The sequence below is a fragment of the Peromyscus maniculatus genome, chromosome 13 (assembly GCF_049852395.1).
Source record: "Peromyscus maniculatus bairdii isolate BWxNUB_F1_BW_parent chromosome 13, HU_Pman_BW_mat_3.1, whole genome shotgun sequence".
Taxonomy (NCBI): Eukaryota; Metazoa; Chordata; class Mammalia; order Rodentia; family Cricetidae; genus Peromyscus; species Peromyscus maniculatus.
The window spans coordinates 20,202,377-20,219,179 of NC_134864.1; the positions used below are offsets into that span (position 1 = coordinate 20,202,377).

The 16,803-nt window shown below is 45.4% G+C and overlaps 1 protein-coding gene across 3 annotated transcripts in view; it reads right to left on the bottom strand.

Annotated features, from left to right (window-relative positions):
* Window positions 1-6,944, bottom strand: part of Efna5 (ephrin A5) — a 284,200-nt gene extending 277,256 nt beyond the window's left edge. Inside the window, exon 1 of one of the 3 annotated variants that reach the window (XM_006996259.4) lies at window positions 4,957-6,944. In XM_006996259.4, coding sequence (XP_006996321.1) covers window positions 4,957-5,081 — 125 coding nt within the window. In that variant the 5' untranslated portion in view covers window positions 5,082-6,944. Of the gene's footprint in view, window positions 1-4,571; window positions 4,746-4,956 lie in introns of those variants that run through there. The other 2 variants (XM_006996258.4, XM_076549745.1) reach the window with 2 other exon arrangements.
* Between the last annotated feature and the right edge of the window lie 9,859 nt (window positions 6,945-16,803).

Below are 16,803 nucleotides of genomic sequence, written 5' to 3' on the forward strand. Positions count from 1 at the left end.
CCACCTAACCATGTCCCTGTTGTCACAGGAAAGCCCCAAAGCTAATGTGTATCAGCCACAAAATAAACCCGGTTAATACCACTCAAGTCACACATCCGAAGAAGTGAATTCCTAAAGACTAACTCTGATATCTTTGATCACTCACATTTTATTGATATTGGGTTTGTATTGGAAATGCTGAACGAGCCTATACAGCTACCTCACAGAGCACTGGTGTGTCAATCATCTTAACAACAGCCAGTATGAGTTTTCTGCTAGTTTACTATGATGATAAAATATCATAATGGCTGTGAAATAATAAACTCAGTAGCTAATTTTGCTCTGTAAAACTCCAGGAAAGATGGGCCAAACTCTAGAAGAGGACTTCTACAAACATTTATATTTGAAGGAGAGAGGCGGGGAGGGAGGGTAGTGTAGACTGCAGATGTCCTATACATGGACACACATAAGGACATGCGATATCCACCTAATGTAGAGTACATAACTCTGATATAAATATCAAAATGATAAAATTAGCCCAATAAAGCTAATGAAATGATACATTATATGGCACTGAAACATAGAGTTAGATCTCATATGATGCCATTTATTTTTTTAAAATGTGTTTTGAACATATAAAGACATTACTTTAAAAATCTGAAACTTCAGAAATAAAGAAATCCTTTACAAATTCAGTCGTAGAACCCACTGGAAACCAAGATAAATCTTTCCTCTCCCCTCACAACTAGTTCCTGGATTTAAACCTCGATGATTTCATTTATTTGTCAATGAAAAAGGCACAGTGCCAGTGTTCTGGCGCACATGATCAAATTGATGATGGCTCAGATGTTTTTTAAATGAACCACTGAATTCGGAAAGAAAAACACTCCAGGGAATAGTCTTAGAAAAATATTAGCACTTCTCTCTACTTAGCTATGGGCATAGGTCCCTAACATTCAGAAGCACTCAGGACGGCTAGCCCACAATTCTAATCACTTTCAGAACTCCAGATGAGAACACAACCAGATGATGCGAGGGAGCTACTATTCATGTGTGAGATGCTCGTAGTTCCTAAAGAAATGAAGGGATGAAAAAACCAAAAAACAAAAAACCAACTCAACTTGGCTGCGCTTAGTGAAATCTCCATGATTAACAGAAGAGAATAAACTCTTAAACTGATAACATTCAAACCTCAGCAGAAGCAAATCACAGACTGAGGAGACCTGCATTCCTTATATTTGCAACCGTCTTTTTTTTTAAATTCCCTTACCTACAATACAAATCAAAAGATATATTTAATGACTCCAGCATCACTTTAGGGAATATAGAAACTGAAGAGCAACTTTCACTAAACACACAGCGTTTAAGAGAGTATTTGTTGCAAGCTTCGAACTGTTTACAGTAATCTTCAGGTTAATGGATGTGTTGTTAATACCAAGTCATGTCTATTTGTATAAACGTGGCTACCAAGGGGGAATGCAAATAAAGTTTTATTGTTTTAAGATATCTTTAAAAGTTCCTTAAAATCTTTCTATGGCTTCAAGTTAAAGCAAATAGTTATATTCTCTTTGAGTCAGATTTTCATTGCGCAAATGATTCCCTTGCAGTCCAGCCAGAATGCAGTATAACAGTAAGAGGATTGTCCACACTTCTAGGTAAAACTCCAGCAAAGCTTCAAAATTGAGAAATGTGAAAGATGCAGTTAGGTAAATGTGATATAGTATTTCTATTCAGACTGTTACCTCTCAGTTGCTATTTCACAGATTTATGCCAATTTGATGCATAAAAATCAATTGGGTTCACTGCCTAATAAATACTGGCAACTAAAAAGTTAGCAACATTTAAAAGCTGAATATCCATTTCCCAGAAGTGACCAGCAAGGAGATGGGCTCTAACTGGAGACCTATTCTGACAGGGCATGAGTTTGTATTTTCCTATAATAAACAGACTTACAAATACTTAGAGCATGCATGCAAAGCCAGCAAGGATACTCCATAAGGGGGACAAAATTCTATCTGCCACAGAAGTTACTTCAAGAACATTACAGAGTGAACTGCCTAATGCTTATGACCAAGATATATTTAATTTTATTTCAACCTAAATAAACACAATTTCAAGCAGAATCTACTTGCATAAGTTAAAATATATTTACTTTGTCTACAGAAACTATCCATTTTTATCAGTTTAATGTGTTCGCTAAACTTCTAAAAAAATTAAGTTGCAAGTAATATTATCTACTTATTTTTCCAAAGGCTGAAGTCTGTTTATTACTTTATTGATTTAGCAAAATCTTGACCCATCTGTAGAAGACCAAAAGTCAGGGTTAACTTACTTTACAAAATCATAATGTATATGAAACAAATATACATTTAATTTGTAATACGGAATAAACCCATGCAAACTCCATGAAATGTTTTCTACCCCTGTGACAGTGTCGGTTTTTACTTTGAAATTACTTCATTTTCAAATGCCCCTTTTCGTTATATCAAACTGACTTTTCCTAAGGCATAAAAAAGTGCATTTCACTTAATAAATCTAAAACTACCTACTTTTTAAAAGTAAGTTTTAATGTGACAACATACCATCATAAATGCCTCCACAAACCCCTAAGAATATTAAAGGCTGGGTCTGAGAAAGGTCCCTGGCTCTTTCTTTGGTAGGTCACCAAACTGCTAATAATCAAGTTGTGTATTTTGCACAGCCTTCCCATTAGCATGCTGGCCTAAGACCTACTCTTGGTATTCTAAAAGTCTACCAATTCTAACTTCGAGCAGGTTCAAAACTACCGTGGCATCCTGAGAAAGAGTTTTTTCTTTAGGCAGGGCAGATCTATTAAAAAACATGACCTGTGACAGAAATCAATCTGCTAATCTCAAACTAAACAACGGTATCAAAAGCATAAAACAGAGATAAAATACCCTGCAACTCAGTGAGCCTAACTTGACAAGTGAGGGGGGTGGGGGTCGGTCAGGCCGTTTTCTGCTAAAGCCCAGGGCAACCTGGAGCATCCACCTTTCTAATGAATGAATACCAGGCCAATTGGACCCCCACGGAATTTTTCAGTGACAAACAAGACCAAAATGACTCAAATTCAAATAACGGACTCTACTGGATAAAGCACTTAAGTTTAAGAATATTAGCTGATGTTCCATACAGGTTGCCCAACAAGGTCCAAAGAAGACTATGCCAGGCAACGTAATTAGACTTGCTTTTAACACACCATCGCTGGTGGCTTTTAACAACACCACCAGCATGGAAAGCTGGCTCCGTTTGTCTTGTCAGCCTTAATAAAAGGCATATTCTCTGGCGGAGTGTCGTCTCTTTTCTCTTTTCCTAATAGTGGTTAGTGGCATGTCAGGGAGGAAATGGTTTCCCATTCTAATTCCCACCCTCGTAACCCCCCTTTTATTAAAAACGCAAACTTTCAGGGATGTCTCCACTTGTGCTAGCTAGGCCGGCACTTAGGACTTTGGGCTACCTGGGTGTGACTGGGCCGGAGTAACAGGGCGGGGCGATTTCTCCCTAGGCTGGGCAACCCTTAGAGCGTTCCTGGAGACATCTGCTCTTCATCCCAGCTGACCCCAGTCAAGCAGGGAATCCTCGCGAATTCAGACCGAGGGAAAGCTGGAGCCGCTTGAAAGGGCTGGTGGGAAACTGAACTGGAGGCGTCCGCCGGCCCCCTAGCCCAGAGCAGAAGATGCGCCACAACCACAGGCTCCGTCCTCGGCCTCCCGCCTCTTTTTCTCGCAACTTCCACTTCGGCTCAGAGAAAAACCTATCATCCTAGGTACAAACGATACTGCTTCCCTCCCAGGACAACACCACAGTACCAGCCCACAGCTGGAAGCAGAGCGATGTGGGCCCAGCGGGCCCGGCTGCCGGGTCCAGATCCGGGAGAAAGTAACGTTTGGGAATGCTCCGGATCCGAAAGGGTCCTGCCTGGTGCTGGGGACCACCCTCCTTCCCCTCTCCAGGGTCCAGAAACTCGGGGTGGCTGCGGCTGGCTGGGGCCCAGCACGTGCGCCAGGGCAATCCCCGGAACCCGCCTCCAGCCTCCCCGCGTAGCCCGCGGGCTTCGGGGTCGCGGGCACACGGTTCCAGGTAACCGCGCGCGTCCCTCCAGCTGCGCAGCGCCAGGCCCCGGGGCGAAGGCTCCCACCTTCCAGCTCGCCAACTCCAGCAGCTCGCTCTGCACTCGTGACGTAACCCGGCATTCGATCAAACTTTCTGGCACCTTAAGCCCACTGGGGGAAAGGAGGGTGCCCGAGCTAGGAGAATCCTTTCCACGGCCAAGCGCGCTGGGCCTAAGCCGCCTGGTGGGGTGGGGGGGTTACCGCACAGTTTTCTGGCAGTTAAAAAGAACATTAAAACCTAAAGCTTCCGCTTCTCATACACACACACACACACACACACACACACACACACACCCATCGCTTCCCCTAACCCGTGCGCTCTCTGCGCGCACAGGGGAAAAAGAAGGAATTATGTTTAAATTCAAATAAATAAATAAATAAAGACTTTGATGTTTAGCAGGTTCTCGGCCCCCGTCTTGCGCCCCCAGGCTCCAGGAGCGAACTCACGGCGATACGCACCCAGAGCTTTGCCCAGACCCAAGCCCTGAGCCGGGATCCGGGAGGTGCGAGCCAGTCTCCCCCGGCTGGCAAGCGAAGTCCCTGGTCCCCGGCTCCCGCCCATTTCCGAGCCTTCCCCGCACCCCCGCGGAGGCAGCGGCTCGGCGCAGCCCTGGGGATTCCGAGCAGCAGCCAGCCGGTCCTGCCGCCGCAGCTTAACAAAGAGCGGCGCGGAGCGAGCGCTTCCCGCCGGCGCCCGGCAGCCAGCAGCGTCTGGCGACGCAGGCTCCGAGGGCGCGCGCTGCCTGCGGCTGGTGCGCGCCGCTCCCGGGCCGCCGCTGCTCCCTGCTCCCGGCCCAGGCCCGCGGAGCCCGAGCTCTCGGCGCCCCCACCCCGGCCACCTTACCTGGGGTTGCTGCTGTTCCAGTAGACAGCGTAGCGGTCGGCGACGACTTTGGAGCCCGGGTCCTGGCTGAACACACACATCCAGAGCACCAGAAACAGCAGCGTCAACATCTCCACGTGCAACATCACGCCTGGCCAGCGGCGGAGCCCCCGACGCGCCACTCCGGGGAGAGAGCGGGGATCCAGAGGGAGGGAGGGAGAGGGGCAGAAAGAAGAGACCGGACGCCAAATAAATATGAATAAATAAAACGAAGGAGCGAGAGGAGCGCGGCGAGCGCGGGAGGAGGAGGAGGAGAGCGAGAAGAAAAGAAGGCAGTGGGTTGGGGCGGGGGGGGGACACAAACTCGCACCCCCACTGAAGGGCTCGGGAGGGGAGAAGAATCACAAGACGGAGAGACGCGTGCGTGTGTGCGGTGGCGGCGGCGAGGGCGGGGGAAGGGGTGCAGAGCTGTGTCTCGGGCGGCGGCTGCAGGCCGGTCACCCCGGGAGAGGGAGGTGCGTGCGGGGCCGGGCGGCGGCAGCGCGGGTCGGGGCAGGCGGCGGCGCACGCTGCACAGTCACCGGGAGTTGAGCGCCGCGGCCGCGGGGAGACATACACCGGCCCGCCGGGCCCGGCTCAGCGTCGGCGCCGCGGTCTGCGCAGGGTTCCTCGGCTGCCCTGGGCCCTCGCTGTGCGCCCCGCTTTGCTCCAAGTTACTTTGGCGGCCGGAGAGAAACTGCGGGAGGAGGGCGCTGTGTGGATCGGGGCGCGTGGGGGGTGGGGGGTGAGGTGGGGGGTCTTCACGCTCGTGGCCCCAGGAGGCTGGAAGCTGTCCGGAGCCTCCCTCTCTGTCTTGGCCCGGCGACCCCCGCGAGCCACGCAGGAGTCCTAGGTACTGCGGTACCCGGAGGTGCGCAGAGAAGGGTGGGGATCCGGATCCGCAAGCCCAGTTCCGTCGGCGTCCTGGAACAGCCTAAAGCCGCAGCTGCTCAGGCGAGGAGAGGAGGAGCGGTCTTGCCTCGAAAAACCTCAAAGAAAAGTTTGGCTCTCCACGTCTTCCAGCAGGTCCCCAGAGGAGTCCGACCGCAGAGGCAAAGAGAGATGGCACCCCCGGGCGCTGGCTGAGTCGGGGATTTCTCCTGCTTGCTTTTCTTGGCCGGGTGTGGGTGCAGCAGTGAATGAAGAGCAGAGGTTGTGAACCAGCCAGCCAGGCGGGGCTGGGATGCCCAGACCTGCAGGGCGACACCAACCCAACTGCTAATGCTGGAAAGCGGGAGGGGAAACAATCACTTTCAGACGGAGCCCTCCAAGTCCGGGATGGGCTGATGTCAGTCTCCGATCGCCTTCCGGGAGCGAGGCTGAGCCCCCTACACCGCGTGCCAGGAGCCCCGGGTGAGCTCTCAAAAGTGTCCCTGTGACTCCGACGGGTCCGGCTCCAAACCCAGCAACTTGTAGAGATTCATCAATCAGTTTGAAACCGGGAAAAAGGGAGACGGAGCGCGGCACGAGCTGCTGGCACCTCCCCGGTGACTACATCAGAAAACCTTCCCGATCCGAAGCTGCCTCCTCTTTCCCTCCTCCGGCACAGCAGTAACGAGAGGTGAAAGCCACCAACTGAATCCTACAGCCTCTGCCCAGGCGGGAAAATAAACTTGAGTGCAGCAGCGCGAGCAGCCTGGAGAGGTTGGAAGACTGGCGAGAAGTAGAAAGGGGTAAAAGTCAGTTTTGCAAAAGAGGAGGGAAAAAAAAAAAAAAAAAAGGAAAGAAAAAATGCTTTATGGGAAAAAAAAAAAATCTCCTCGGGCACGCCCCCTCGTTAATGACCTGCGTGTAAAGCCGACTGCCGCGGCGGCCCAAGCGGCAGCAGCCTCAGCACAACGCGAGGCCGCGCGCGTGAACGTGGACGTGGGCGGGGGTGGGGGCTCCGCCCGGGCGTGTTGCGCGGGGCGCTGGGTTGGCAGGCGGTGCGAGCGCGGGTGTGAGCTCCGGACCGAGCAGGGGGGTGGCGCCGCCAGCGCTGCTGCCTCCGCGGCCCAGGTCATGTGGGCTGCTTTTTTTTTTCTCTCGTCTCCCCCCCGCCACCCCCCTCCTTCCAAGCAGTTTACTTGCGAAGGTTGGGGGGGGGGGGGGCGTTGGTGATTGGAGTAACCAGTCAGGGAGAAGCCTGCTGTTTGCTTACAGCTCGGGGGTTTTTTTCCTCTCTCTTTTCTCTAACCGGATTGGTTTGCTCCACGAGAAAGAGGCGTTTTCCTAATCTCCTCCCTCCCCACGCCTCCACCCCTACCCCCGCCCCACCTTCCTGAAACCTGACTAATTGAATTACTGAGAGTGCCGAGGCACCCTCTCCTTGGCCCAGCCCGGCAGCACGTGTAACCCTTTGGTTGCTGAAGTGCGTCTGGACTCCAGAGTGATTTGGCATCTTTTTACTTGGGAGGGGGGTGGTCTTCCGATGGAAAAGAAACTGGCTCCCCACTCCAAAAGGAGAGCCGAAAACTGCCTCTGGGACAGCTCAGGTGACGTGAAGTCTGCACGGACAGGCTGGAGCAGATTTAAGTGAATCGGGGTTCGGATAATCCTCAGCTCGGTTCTTCACGCCGCCGCACATTGCCCGGCGCTGGGTCATCTGGAAATCTGAGCATCTCTCTCTTGTGCCTTTCAACGCCCTCTTCCTACCCGAGATTTAAAGGCTTGGGGGCAGGAAATGGGACTTTTCTTTAAAGTGATGCTCTGAATGCGCGTTTTGAAAGGACGAGGGGGGTAAAAAATCCCGGTTTAAAGTGATTACAATTCAGGGTGAACCTTCACCTGGAAGGAGATAATGCAGCGCGGGAGCCCATCAGTACTTTACACCTTTTCCATGCAGATCCTGGGGCTGATTTGCTACGCACACGCACTCCCCACATAAATATCTTGAACTAAAACTCCTTACTAGAAGAAAGGGAGGGAAATAGGAGGGAAGGAAACGCCTTTATTACTGAAAAAGGCCACGAATTCCTGGTCTGGTCGGAGGTTGCCTCGCCCCGGCCTTTTGAGGCCAGCCAAGCCGGACCTCCTGGAAGCGAGGCGGCTCGGGCGCCTCGGGACGGGTCCCCTGTGGTCCTGCGCCCTGGCAGCGAGCCCCACACCCGGAGCTGCGGGATCTGCAGCCCAGGATTTTTATTTTGTTCTCTGGTGTATACAGCCTAATAAGAAGGCTGAACCCAAGGGTGGGGAAAGGCAATTTTCTTTTCTTTCTTTTTTTTCTTTCTCTCTCAACACTGCGTCTTTTCCCTTTTGCATATCAGACAAATAAAATCAAATATCATATTATCTGTCCTGCACCTTCCATACCTCGAGCCCTGGGTTTCCTGGAGCTTCGAAGAAATTTGGAAGCGTCCAGACGCCCTCCAGTGGTAGGCCTGCAGTCCGCACCCAGCAGGGGCATTGCCAGCAGCCTGGGCCCAGATAGAGCTTGATGGCAGAAACCTAAGGTCGGGATGAGTGAGGACTTCGGAGGAGAGAACCAGTTCCCACAGGCTGGGAGTTACTGGACATGATGGAGATTTTCCCTAATTATCCTAAAGGAACGTTAATGTTGAGTGAGCAGATGTAAATTACAACCGTATTATTAGACTGCAGGACCAACCACCTGAGAGACAAATCACCCTCTTAATTTATAAAGGAGTTGAAACTCAGAATACTCGCTCAAGCCCTCCTTGGCTTATTTCAACACAAACCAGCATCAAGAAAGAAGGAGACTTAAACCATAGGATAAGATTTTATTTTTAAAGTCAATGTTTTTAATTTAAAATGGCACTCTCCCTCTGGCCTGTATATAATCTTGCTGATGCTCAAGTTGAGGGTGCTTTTGTTTTTTTGGTTTTTTTTTTTTTTTTATTCCCCGCCTCTGGAAGGATAGATTTCTTCCCCCAGCCTATGGCGGTAATAGGCATTCATATGACAAAGGCAGTTTTGCAGGAAATATTCTGGCCCCTTGTAAAAGATAAGTGTGTCTTTAGGAAGAAGAGAATTCACCACTCCTGTCTGGAGGAAAATGCTGAGCCTCAGGAAGAGCTGTCTTAAAGAGTGATCAGGTATCATGGAGCTAGCCAGCTAGCTTCCTAGGACATTACAGTGAAAAGTGTCGGGGAAAAAGAAAGAAAGAAAGAAAGAAAGAAAGAATACCCACTTGTTTGCCCCTTGGAAATACATACAAATGGAAAAAGTGGGCATATCAGAAGAACAAGCATATTTTAGTACCTTAAACATCTCTAGTTTATTTAAAATAGAAATGGTCCTATTTTAATAGGAAAAAAGATAGTATGTTGTGGTCTTCCTTAAAATGATTCATGTGGTTGGAATAAGATACTGGAATTTGAAATGGTTCAAAACAAAACTCAGAGGTCTATGAGAAATAATTATCCATTAAATGTCTCCTCCAGGGCCAAGTGTTGACATTGGACTTATTAAGCAATATGACCCTTAAATGCTTGAGTAGATACAATTTGAAGAGAAGCATATATTAACTATACATGTGTTACCAGATAATGCGATGATCTCTGCCAGAAAACACACACTTCAAATCTACATTTCATATAAGATAATATGCTTAACCTCATGTAACCAACCAGGGCTTTCCACAATAAGTGGCTTTTCTTCAGCTAAGGCAGGGAGTTCTTGTCTGACCAAAAGAAGGCAAGAACCATCAAAAGTAAAGGGATAAAAATGCAGGGAATTGTCGAAGGCCTTAATTTCCACAAGATGAAGACAGTGTAGCACCTGAAAAGTAGGTTGGTAATGGTAATGGCTTGACTATTCTGAAAATTTTTGCATTTAAAGGTACCAGCAACCAAATATGCTGGTGGATTTAAAACAAGCAACACGGAGGCAATACCATATCTGCCTCAAAACATGAACCGACTCTAATGCATTGATTTAATATTTTTGCTTTTAACTGCAATCTGTGTTCTAATCTTAGCTATGAATTAGACTCACCAAGGGGGACAGTCTGTAGAAGGATGGTGTCTGAGCCCATGGCTCTTTAGGAATAGCCCTGGATCTGTAATTTTTAAAGCTCTCTGGAAGCCAGCCCGTGGTGGCCCATACCTTTAATCCCAGAGGTAGGTAGAGCTCTGTGAGTTTGAGGCCAGCCTGGTCTACAGAGTGAGTTCCAGGGCAGGCAGGGCTACAACAGAGAAATGCTGTATCCAAAAATAAATAAATATAAAATAAAATAAATAATAAAAACTCTCTGGAGAATTCTAATGAGCACAGAGGATTGAGAACCACCGATCCAGGTAATTTATTTTTGCCTTAATTACTTCAATCTTTCAGGAAAATAAGTCCCACTCTTATTTTTCAGGAGAAGTACCCCAGCTCACCAGCGAGGCAGAGTTTCTTGATCCTGTCTACTAAGCTGAAATGGGCTTTTGAACAATTTTCCATGCCACACACAATTATTTACGAGTGCCATCTCCAAGATGCGGCTACGCAGGCAATGCTTACTTTTAGATATGGGCAAATCTTTCTTTTTGGCTTACTGGAATTAGCTTCATAGAGTTCTATAATGTCAAGTGTCCAAATAAATGAATTAAATAAGCTGGTGAATCAGGCCCCACAGTTCACAGACGAAGCAACTCTTAATTTAGCAAAATTAAATTTAGCTAGATATTAAGATGTTAAATTGGAATGTGTATCCAACAGAAATAATAAAGGAAATAAACTCTAGAGCAAAGGTTAAAGAAATTATAATTAAGAAAAAAAAATCCTAAAGGATGACTAGTGTAGTACTTAAGCCAATCCTACTGTTTCTGTGGAGCTTTTAAGTGTTTATTCAAAGCCCCAGTAAGTCGGCCCCCTGCCACTGAGCTGTCAATCATCAGCAGACCTGCCCACAGACTGAAATTGCTAATGAAGCTCTGTCCCACTATTTACCCCTCTTTGTAAGAAGTTTCTCAGGACATGTAGACATAATAACTTTGCTGCCTTTTTTCTCCTCAGACATCCTGAAGAGAGAGGAAACATTCATTTTCAATTTCTGACCTTGCTTAGAGAGTAACACATCTCTACCTTTAATCCCATCACCTTGACCTTCTTTCTCTGGCTCCTCTTTCTGTCCAGAGACTTCCTGTAGTTGATTTCAGCATCCTTTCTTTGACAATCTAGAAACAAACAAACAAACCAAAGACAGAAACAGTTTTGCAAGTTGCTGCGATATTCTAAAAGAGGCATTTAAAAATGTTCCATCTCTGAACTATCGGTCTATGTGTTATTTTTCCCCATTTCAAAACCCCTTTTAAATAATACCACTGTAGCAAATTCCCCAAACACACAGATGTGTTAGCAATCATTTTGATAAACACCTAAATCTCATAATAAGGTACACCTGTGTGTGTGTGTTTCTTGCATTATAAAAATGTGTGTCCATATGTAATTCTGAAAGCAAGCAAGAAGTTTTGTCTCAACCAATCTCCACGACACATTTTCTTATGCAGATTTTAGAATATATACCACAGGGTTGTGTCACCAGCCACTAAACACATAAATGAATTTATTCTGAAAGCAACTTTCCTAGTCTGTCTTGCTTCTTGAGCATGTATATAAATTATTTCACTCTGTATTTCCCTCTTCAGATTTTTAAGTGAAATTCTATGAATGAAAATTATCTTCACTTTACATTTCTAATCAATTAGTATAAAGTATAATATCCAATACTGTCTTCTGAGAATTATTAAATAATATACTAGAATCCTTGCTTAAAACAATATATTACCACAAATGTATATCAATAACATAAGTCTGAGTCTGTATTTTACAATCAGAGACATCTATAACATGCCTTTTTAAAAAATGAAAAGAATATATGTAGCCATTACAGAAATAAACTTAATTTACACATTTTTTCCACATTCGAACTAGTGATTATGATAAGTTTCTCCTGCCAGTTCCATCTATCATCACCCAGAGGGCACGCAATGTGCATTTTTAAAATTCTTTTTCTTGCTTTGAGATTCCACAAAAGCCAATACATCTCTGTAAAAACTGCCTGCCGGTGCTACCATCCCATCCATACACACATGTAGACATGTAATTCTTATGTGAGAATCTATAACAGTGCAAGCACAGAGGTAGGGAGAACTTATTCTCAATCAATTTTTCACCAAAGATTTTCATCTACTTCTGCAAGAATTCTATTTAAAGATGAGCAAGGGATACAACCTCTCGTCAATAAGCATGATTATATAAAATGGGAAAGGCTGTTTCCAAGCCCTTTTTAGCTTTGGCTTTACTTTTTTCCCCTCGGTTCAAAACTGGCAAAGCAAAGTAAAATGTTGAATTATGGCAAACTAAGATATTCTTTTCTTAAATTATGTGCATTTTTTCAGATGAAAAGCTTCTTTGGTGGGGGGGGCTGGATTTTTGTATTTTTCAATTCTTGACTATTTATTGTTTTATTTATCTAAATTTCTTTATATATATATATATATATATATATATATATATATATATATATATATCCTGGCCACACAATAAATACAATATTAATGTTTTAAAAAGTTGTCCTGGGAGCTTTAGCTCCAGCCCTCCAAATACCTTTGTCAACAGTGTGAGTTTTATACCAATAAATTAAAAGATATCGTGAGGGTATAATTTTTTAAATCATCCCACTTGCAGTTTGGGATAGCAGTTGTAAACCTGGTCTAGAAGCCACTATGGTCTCCGAATGGCAGATAATAATACATAGGATTATGGACCAAAACTTTTTTTTTAATGAGAAATATTTTGCTAAATGGAGTCTTTTTAAACTCAATTCTGTGAAGGAAAGCGTGCTCCTAGTCTGACTGTCCTCTAATCAGAGATTATCACTCTCCATTCCCACCACTCTCCCTTTTCTCGGCATGTGATGTATGCTAAATTAAATAGGATTTATTGGTTCAGCTAGATTCTGAATTACCCTATTTTCCTGTGGATTAGGAGAATGCACTTCTTAGCCCTTCCCTTCAAATCCATCAAGATCTTTTATGTGGACTATCTAGTATTCTGCACACTTCCAATGCTTAAGGTATATTACACTACAGTATTAGCATAATAATAAACCATCTTAAAGTACTACATGGGCTGCTAAGTGAGATCTTCTTCAGTTTTGAGCCAAGACATCAAAAAGTTTTATTTTCTCCATACACATACAAAAATATTTTATTTTTTAAAAAAGCTCCCTTTCTATGAAATGTACTTGTGTCCAAATAGTCTACTTTCTACAAAGTAGGGTGGTGAAAAATATATCTTTCAGGTACATATGTATTTGTTTAATACATTCTGAGGCCTGAATTTTCCATTTTAGTAAGTGTTTTAAAAATGGACAAAAAGACAATAACACCATATATCAAACGAATATCTTCTTTCCAATGTCAGATTCTAGAATCTGTTTTTTCGTTTCGATGTGGTTTGGTTTGGTTTTTTCAAGACAGTGTTTCTTCGTTTAGTTTTGGTGCCTGTCCTGGATCTCACTCTGTATACCAGGCTGGCCTAGAACTCACAGAGATCCACCTGGCTCTGCCTCCCAAGTGCTGGGATTAAAGGTGGGTGCCACCAGCACCCAGCCTAGGATCCTTTTTTTTTTTTTTTACAAGATTACCAGAGCAGCAACTAGATATTTTTACTTGTTATTAAGAAATTATTTTGTCTCTGATGGGTAATGTCACATAGACCTTGACTGACAGCAACATGAGGATTCTCCTCACAGTTACAGGGAGGGATGAGGACAGAAAACAGTTCCATTAATGCCATCTCATCTTGGTGGTGCTAAGCAAGAGCCTGCTTTTAAAGTATTATAAAGAAAAGAATAAACATGTTTTCCTTTCTGAGGCTTACAGCTGGCCATGTAGCTCAGTGGGTAGAGTGTAAGCATGTGTAAGAGTCTGTCTGGGTTCATCCCTAGTACCATGGAAGGGAAAGAGGCAGGAGACAGGGTGGGGAGGGGAAAACTGGTGTGTACATATTTTACATTTGTAGGCTAGAAGTAGATAGCTAGGTGGTAGAACACTTGCCTGGCAAGGACAGGATCCTGGGTTTCTTCCTTAGCAGGGAGGAAAGAAAGGGGGAATGGAAGAGAAGGAAGAGAAGGCGGGTAAGGGACCCTTTCCCCACATGTATATCAAAAGGATAAAAATGAGGTATCGTCTATGGTCAATAGCAACCATACAAAATGGTTCCCTCACAGTGCCCCTTTGTAGTCAGTCCCTCTTGATAACAGGCACAGCCTATTTTCCACCTCTTGACTTTGAGCTGATCTCAGGACTTTTTTTTTTTTTTTTAAACTGAGAGTGTGGCAAAAGCAATGTGTACCAATTCTGAGCCACGCCCTACGTATTCAGGCTTGAGTGCTCTTTCTGAAGCCCCGCCCAGTTGCCAAGGACACAAGCACCAGCCTAGTTAGCCTTCAGGTTCCCGAGAGAGAAGCAACACAGTGACCCTGTGTCTTCCCACCCAAGTCTGCTGTGGATATCGCTCTGTATAAATAAAATGCTGATTGGCCAGTAGCCAGGCAGGAAGTATCGGTGGGACAAGCAGAGAAGAGAATTCTGGGAAAAGGCTGAGTCAGGAGACGCTACCAGCCACCATCATGAGAACCAACATGTAAGATACTGGTAAGCCACGAGCCATGTGGCAAGATACAGATTTATAGAAATGGCTTAATTTAAGATAGAAGAACCAGATAGCAAGAAGCCTGCCTTGGCCATACAGTTTGTAAGCAATATAATAAGTCTCTGTGTGTTTACTCGGTGGGTCTGAGCGGCTGCGGGACTGGCGGGTGAGAGAGAATTGTCCCGACCGTGGGCCAGGCAGGACTGGAGAAAACTTCAGCTACTCAAGTCCCAGATGCAGAGCTATCTAGTTGACTGGAAGCTACTGCCAGATGCTTGAGGTAGTTAAAGAAGCCAATGGAGAATAAAACTGTATGACTGAGTCCCCCTCCTGAACTGTGAACCCAAAGTATCCTAGGCTGAATGGATGGTTCTTCTTTCAAGGTAGTACATTTTGGGGTGCTGTGCTATTCACCAAAAGTTTCATAAATAGCTTCTCAAATTATTAAAAATTAAACTTGGAATATTACTCCATTTCAACTGTTATTCTTTCGTGAGTCTTCTTCATAACTGAGTTACTGATGTTATATCTACAATTGGCAATCACAACTTTCTGAATATTTGTAACATAAATGGTTACAAATTTCACAGGGAGCCTTTGGCTTCAACAAATGAGTATAACTGACACTTGGGCCTTCCTGGTCCTCTTTGGATCGTGTCATTTCGTTAGAATAGCAAACCTGAGCAGTTGATTTATCCAGAGGAGATTCTTCTTCCAAAGTAATGCCCTGCAAGAAAGATGAAATAATGAAATCAAAGGAAGCTGTGTTTAGCTTCATCTCCAGCTTCCACATCACTCACTGCTATTGATTTAACATCGTGGCACCTCCATATTTCAGCGGGAAGATCTGCCACCAGACAGAAACTGTAGTGACCCTGCAAGGGTCATCTCGCCGTCAACTTCAAATTACAACATCTCTCCTCTTGGCTGACAGCCATGGCAGTCCCTGGATCGCACGGCTCTCCTTTTGTAGACTGAACAGGTGTGTTTCAAGGAAATGAGGTATGATCGTAAGATATATAGCCAGTCCTATCTCCCTATAGTATCAGGCTTTAAAATATGAAGAGGGTTTAAATCCCATGGTTTGTTTACTAGCCTGCTTCCTAACCTGAGTTTCCAGTGTCTACCATCCAGCATCTCGTCTAACCCACAGTCAAAGTTGTCCTTGCAGAGTTCTTTCTACTTGCCTCCTCTGCATCAACAGAACTACCACCCCTTCTCCCCTCTTAAAACTCCTCTTGTAACGTGCGTTATTTAACATTGGAAGTTTCTCTGACATCTTTGAGTAGCTTCTTCTGTAACCCCAACACCAAATAAGTATTTGTGAAATGAAGATATTTATAATGCCCACCCCTGACGCAGATATTTGCTTCAGGCCTCTCTTCTTTCTTTACTGGCCTGATACTCTTTGCAGGTTTATGCTCAGCTCCCACTAAAGTTGCTTTGTGGCTTTTACCTAGGGTGTGCATCATGCCACCATCACACTTCCTTCCCAGCCTTCTCACTGACTTTTCCATGTCGCTACACTCTGACACTTCAGAAGGAACAAGCTCAAAAAGTTTGTCTGCTCCTGTGAGACCTAGCCACACTCTCTGCAGCTTCTCTTCTCCAGTACACCGAGGTCCAGAAGAAGTCCCCCGTAGTTCTCAGATGACAACTCATAGCTGCCAGGCTCAGTAAAGGACTCAGTTAAGGAAGGCAGAATTTAATTTCCAAAATTCCCACTTCTATGCTAGGTTACCTCCTAAAAATAGTTCAGCCATTCATTCCTGCCCCCATCTAACTTATAATCCAATTTGTGGCTGGAATAATACATTCCAATGGGAACTTCTGGTGTTACTTTCTACTGCTTAAATAATGCCTGCTATCACTCAAAATAAACTTAGAATAGTTTGGCTACCAATACCTTCCCAAGTTGCTCTTCACCTTCTGCTCCAACGTCACCCAGTAAAATCTTCCCCACGCTAGTAACTGCAACCACTCTGGCCACCTGATGTGCCCTCACAGAAGCATGTCCTTCTGTCTTTGCTTGTGTGGTGCTCATCTGCCTAACACATTTAAGCCCTCTCCTGGCCAGCTTGTGATCTTCCTTCAAATCTCCACTCGATTGCTACTTCCTTTGTTCAGTCTCCTCTGCCCCCATAGGATGGATCAAAAACACCTCCAAATAACCACACGACAGTGAGTTCCCTTCCTTCATATCCCCTGCATCCTGGATGAAGTTGTATATTAGTAAGTCCATCC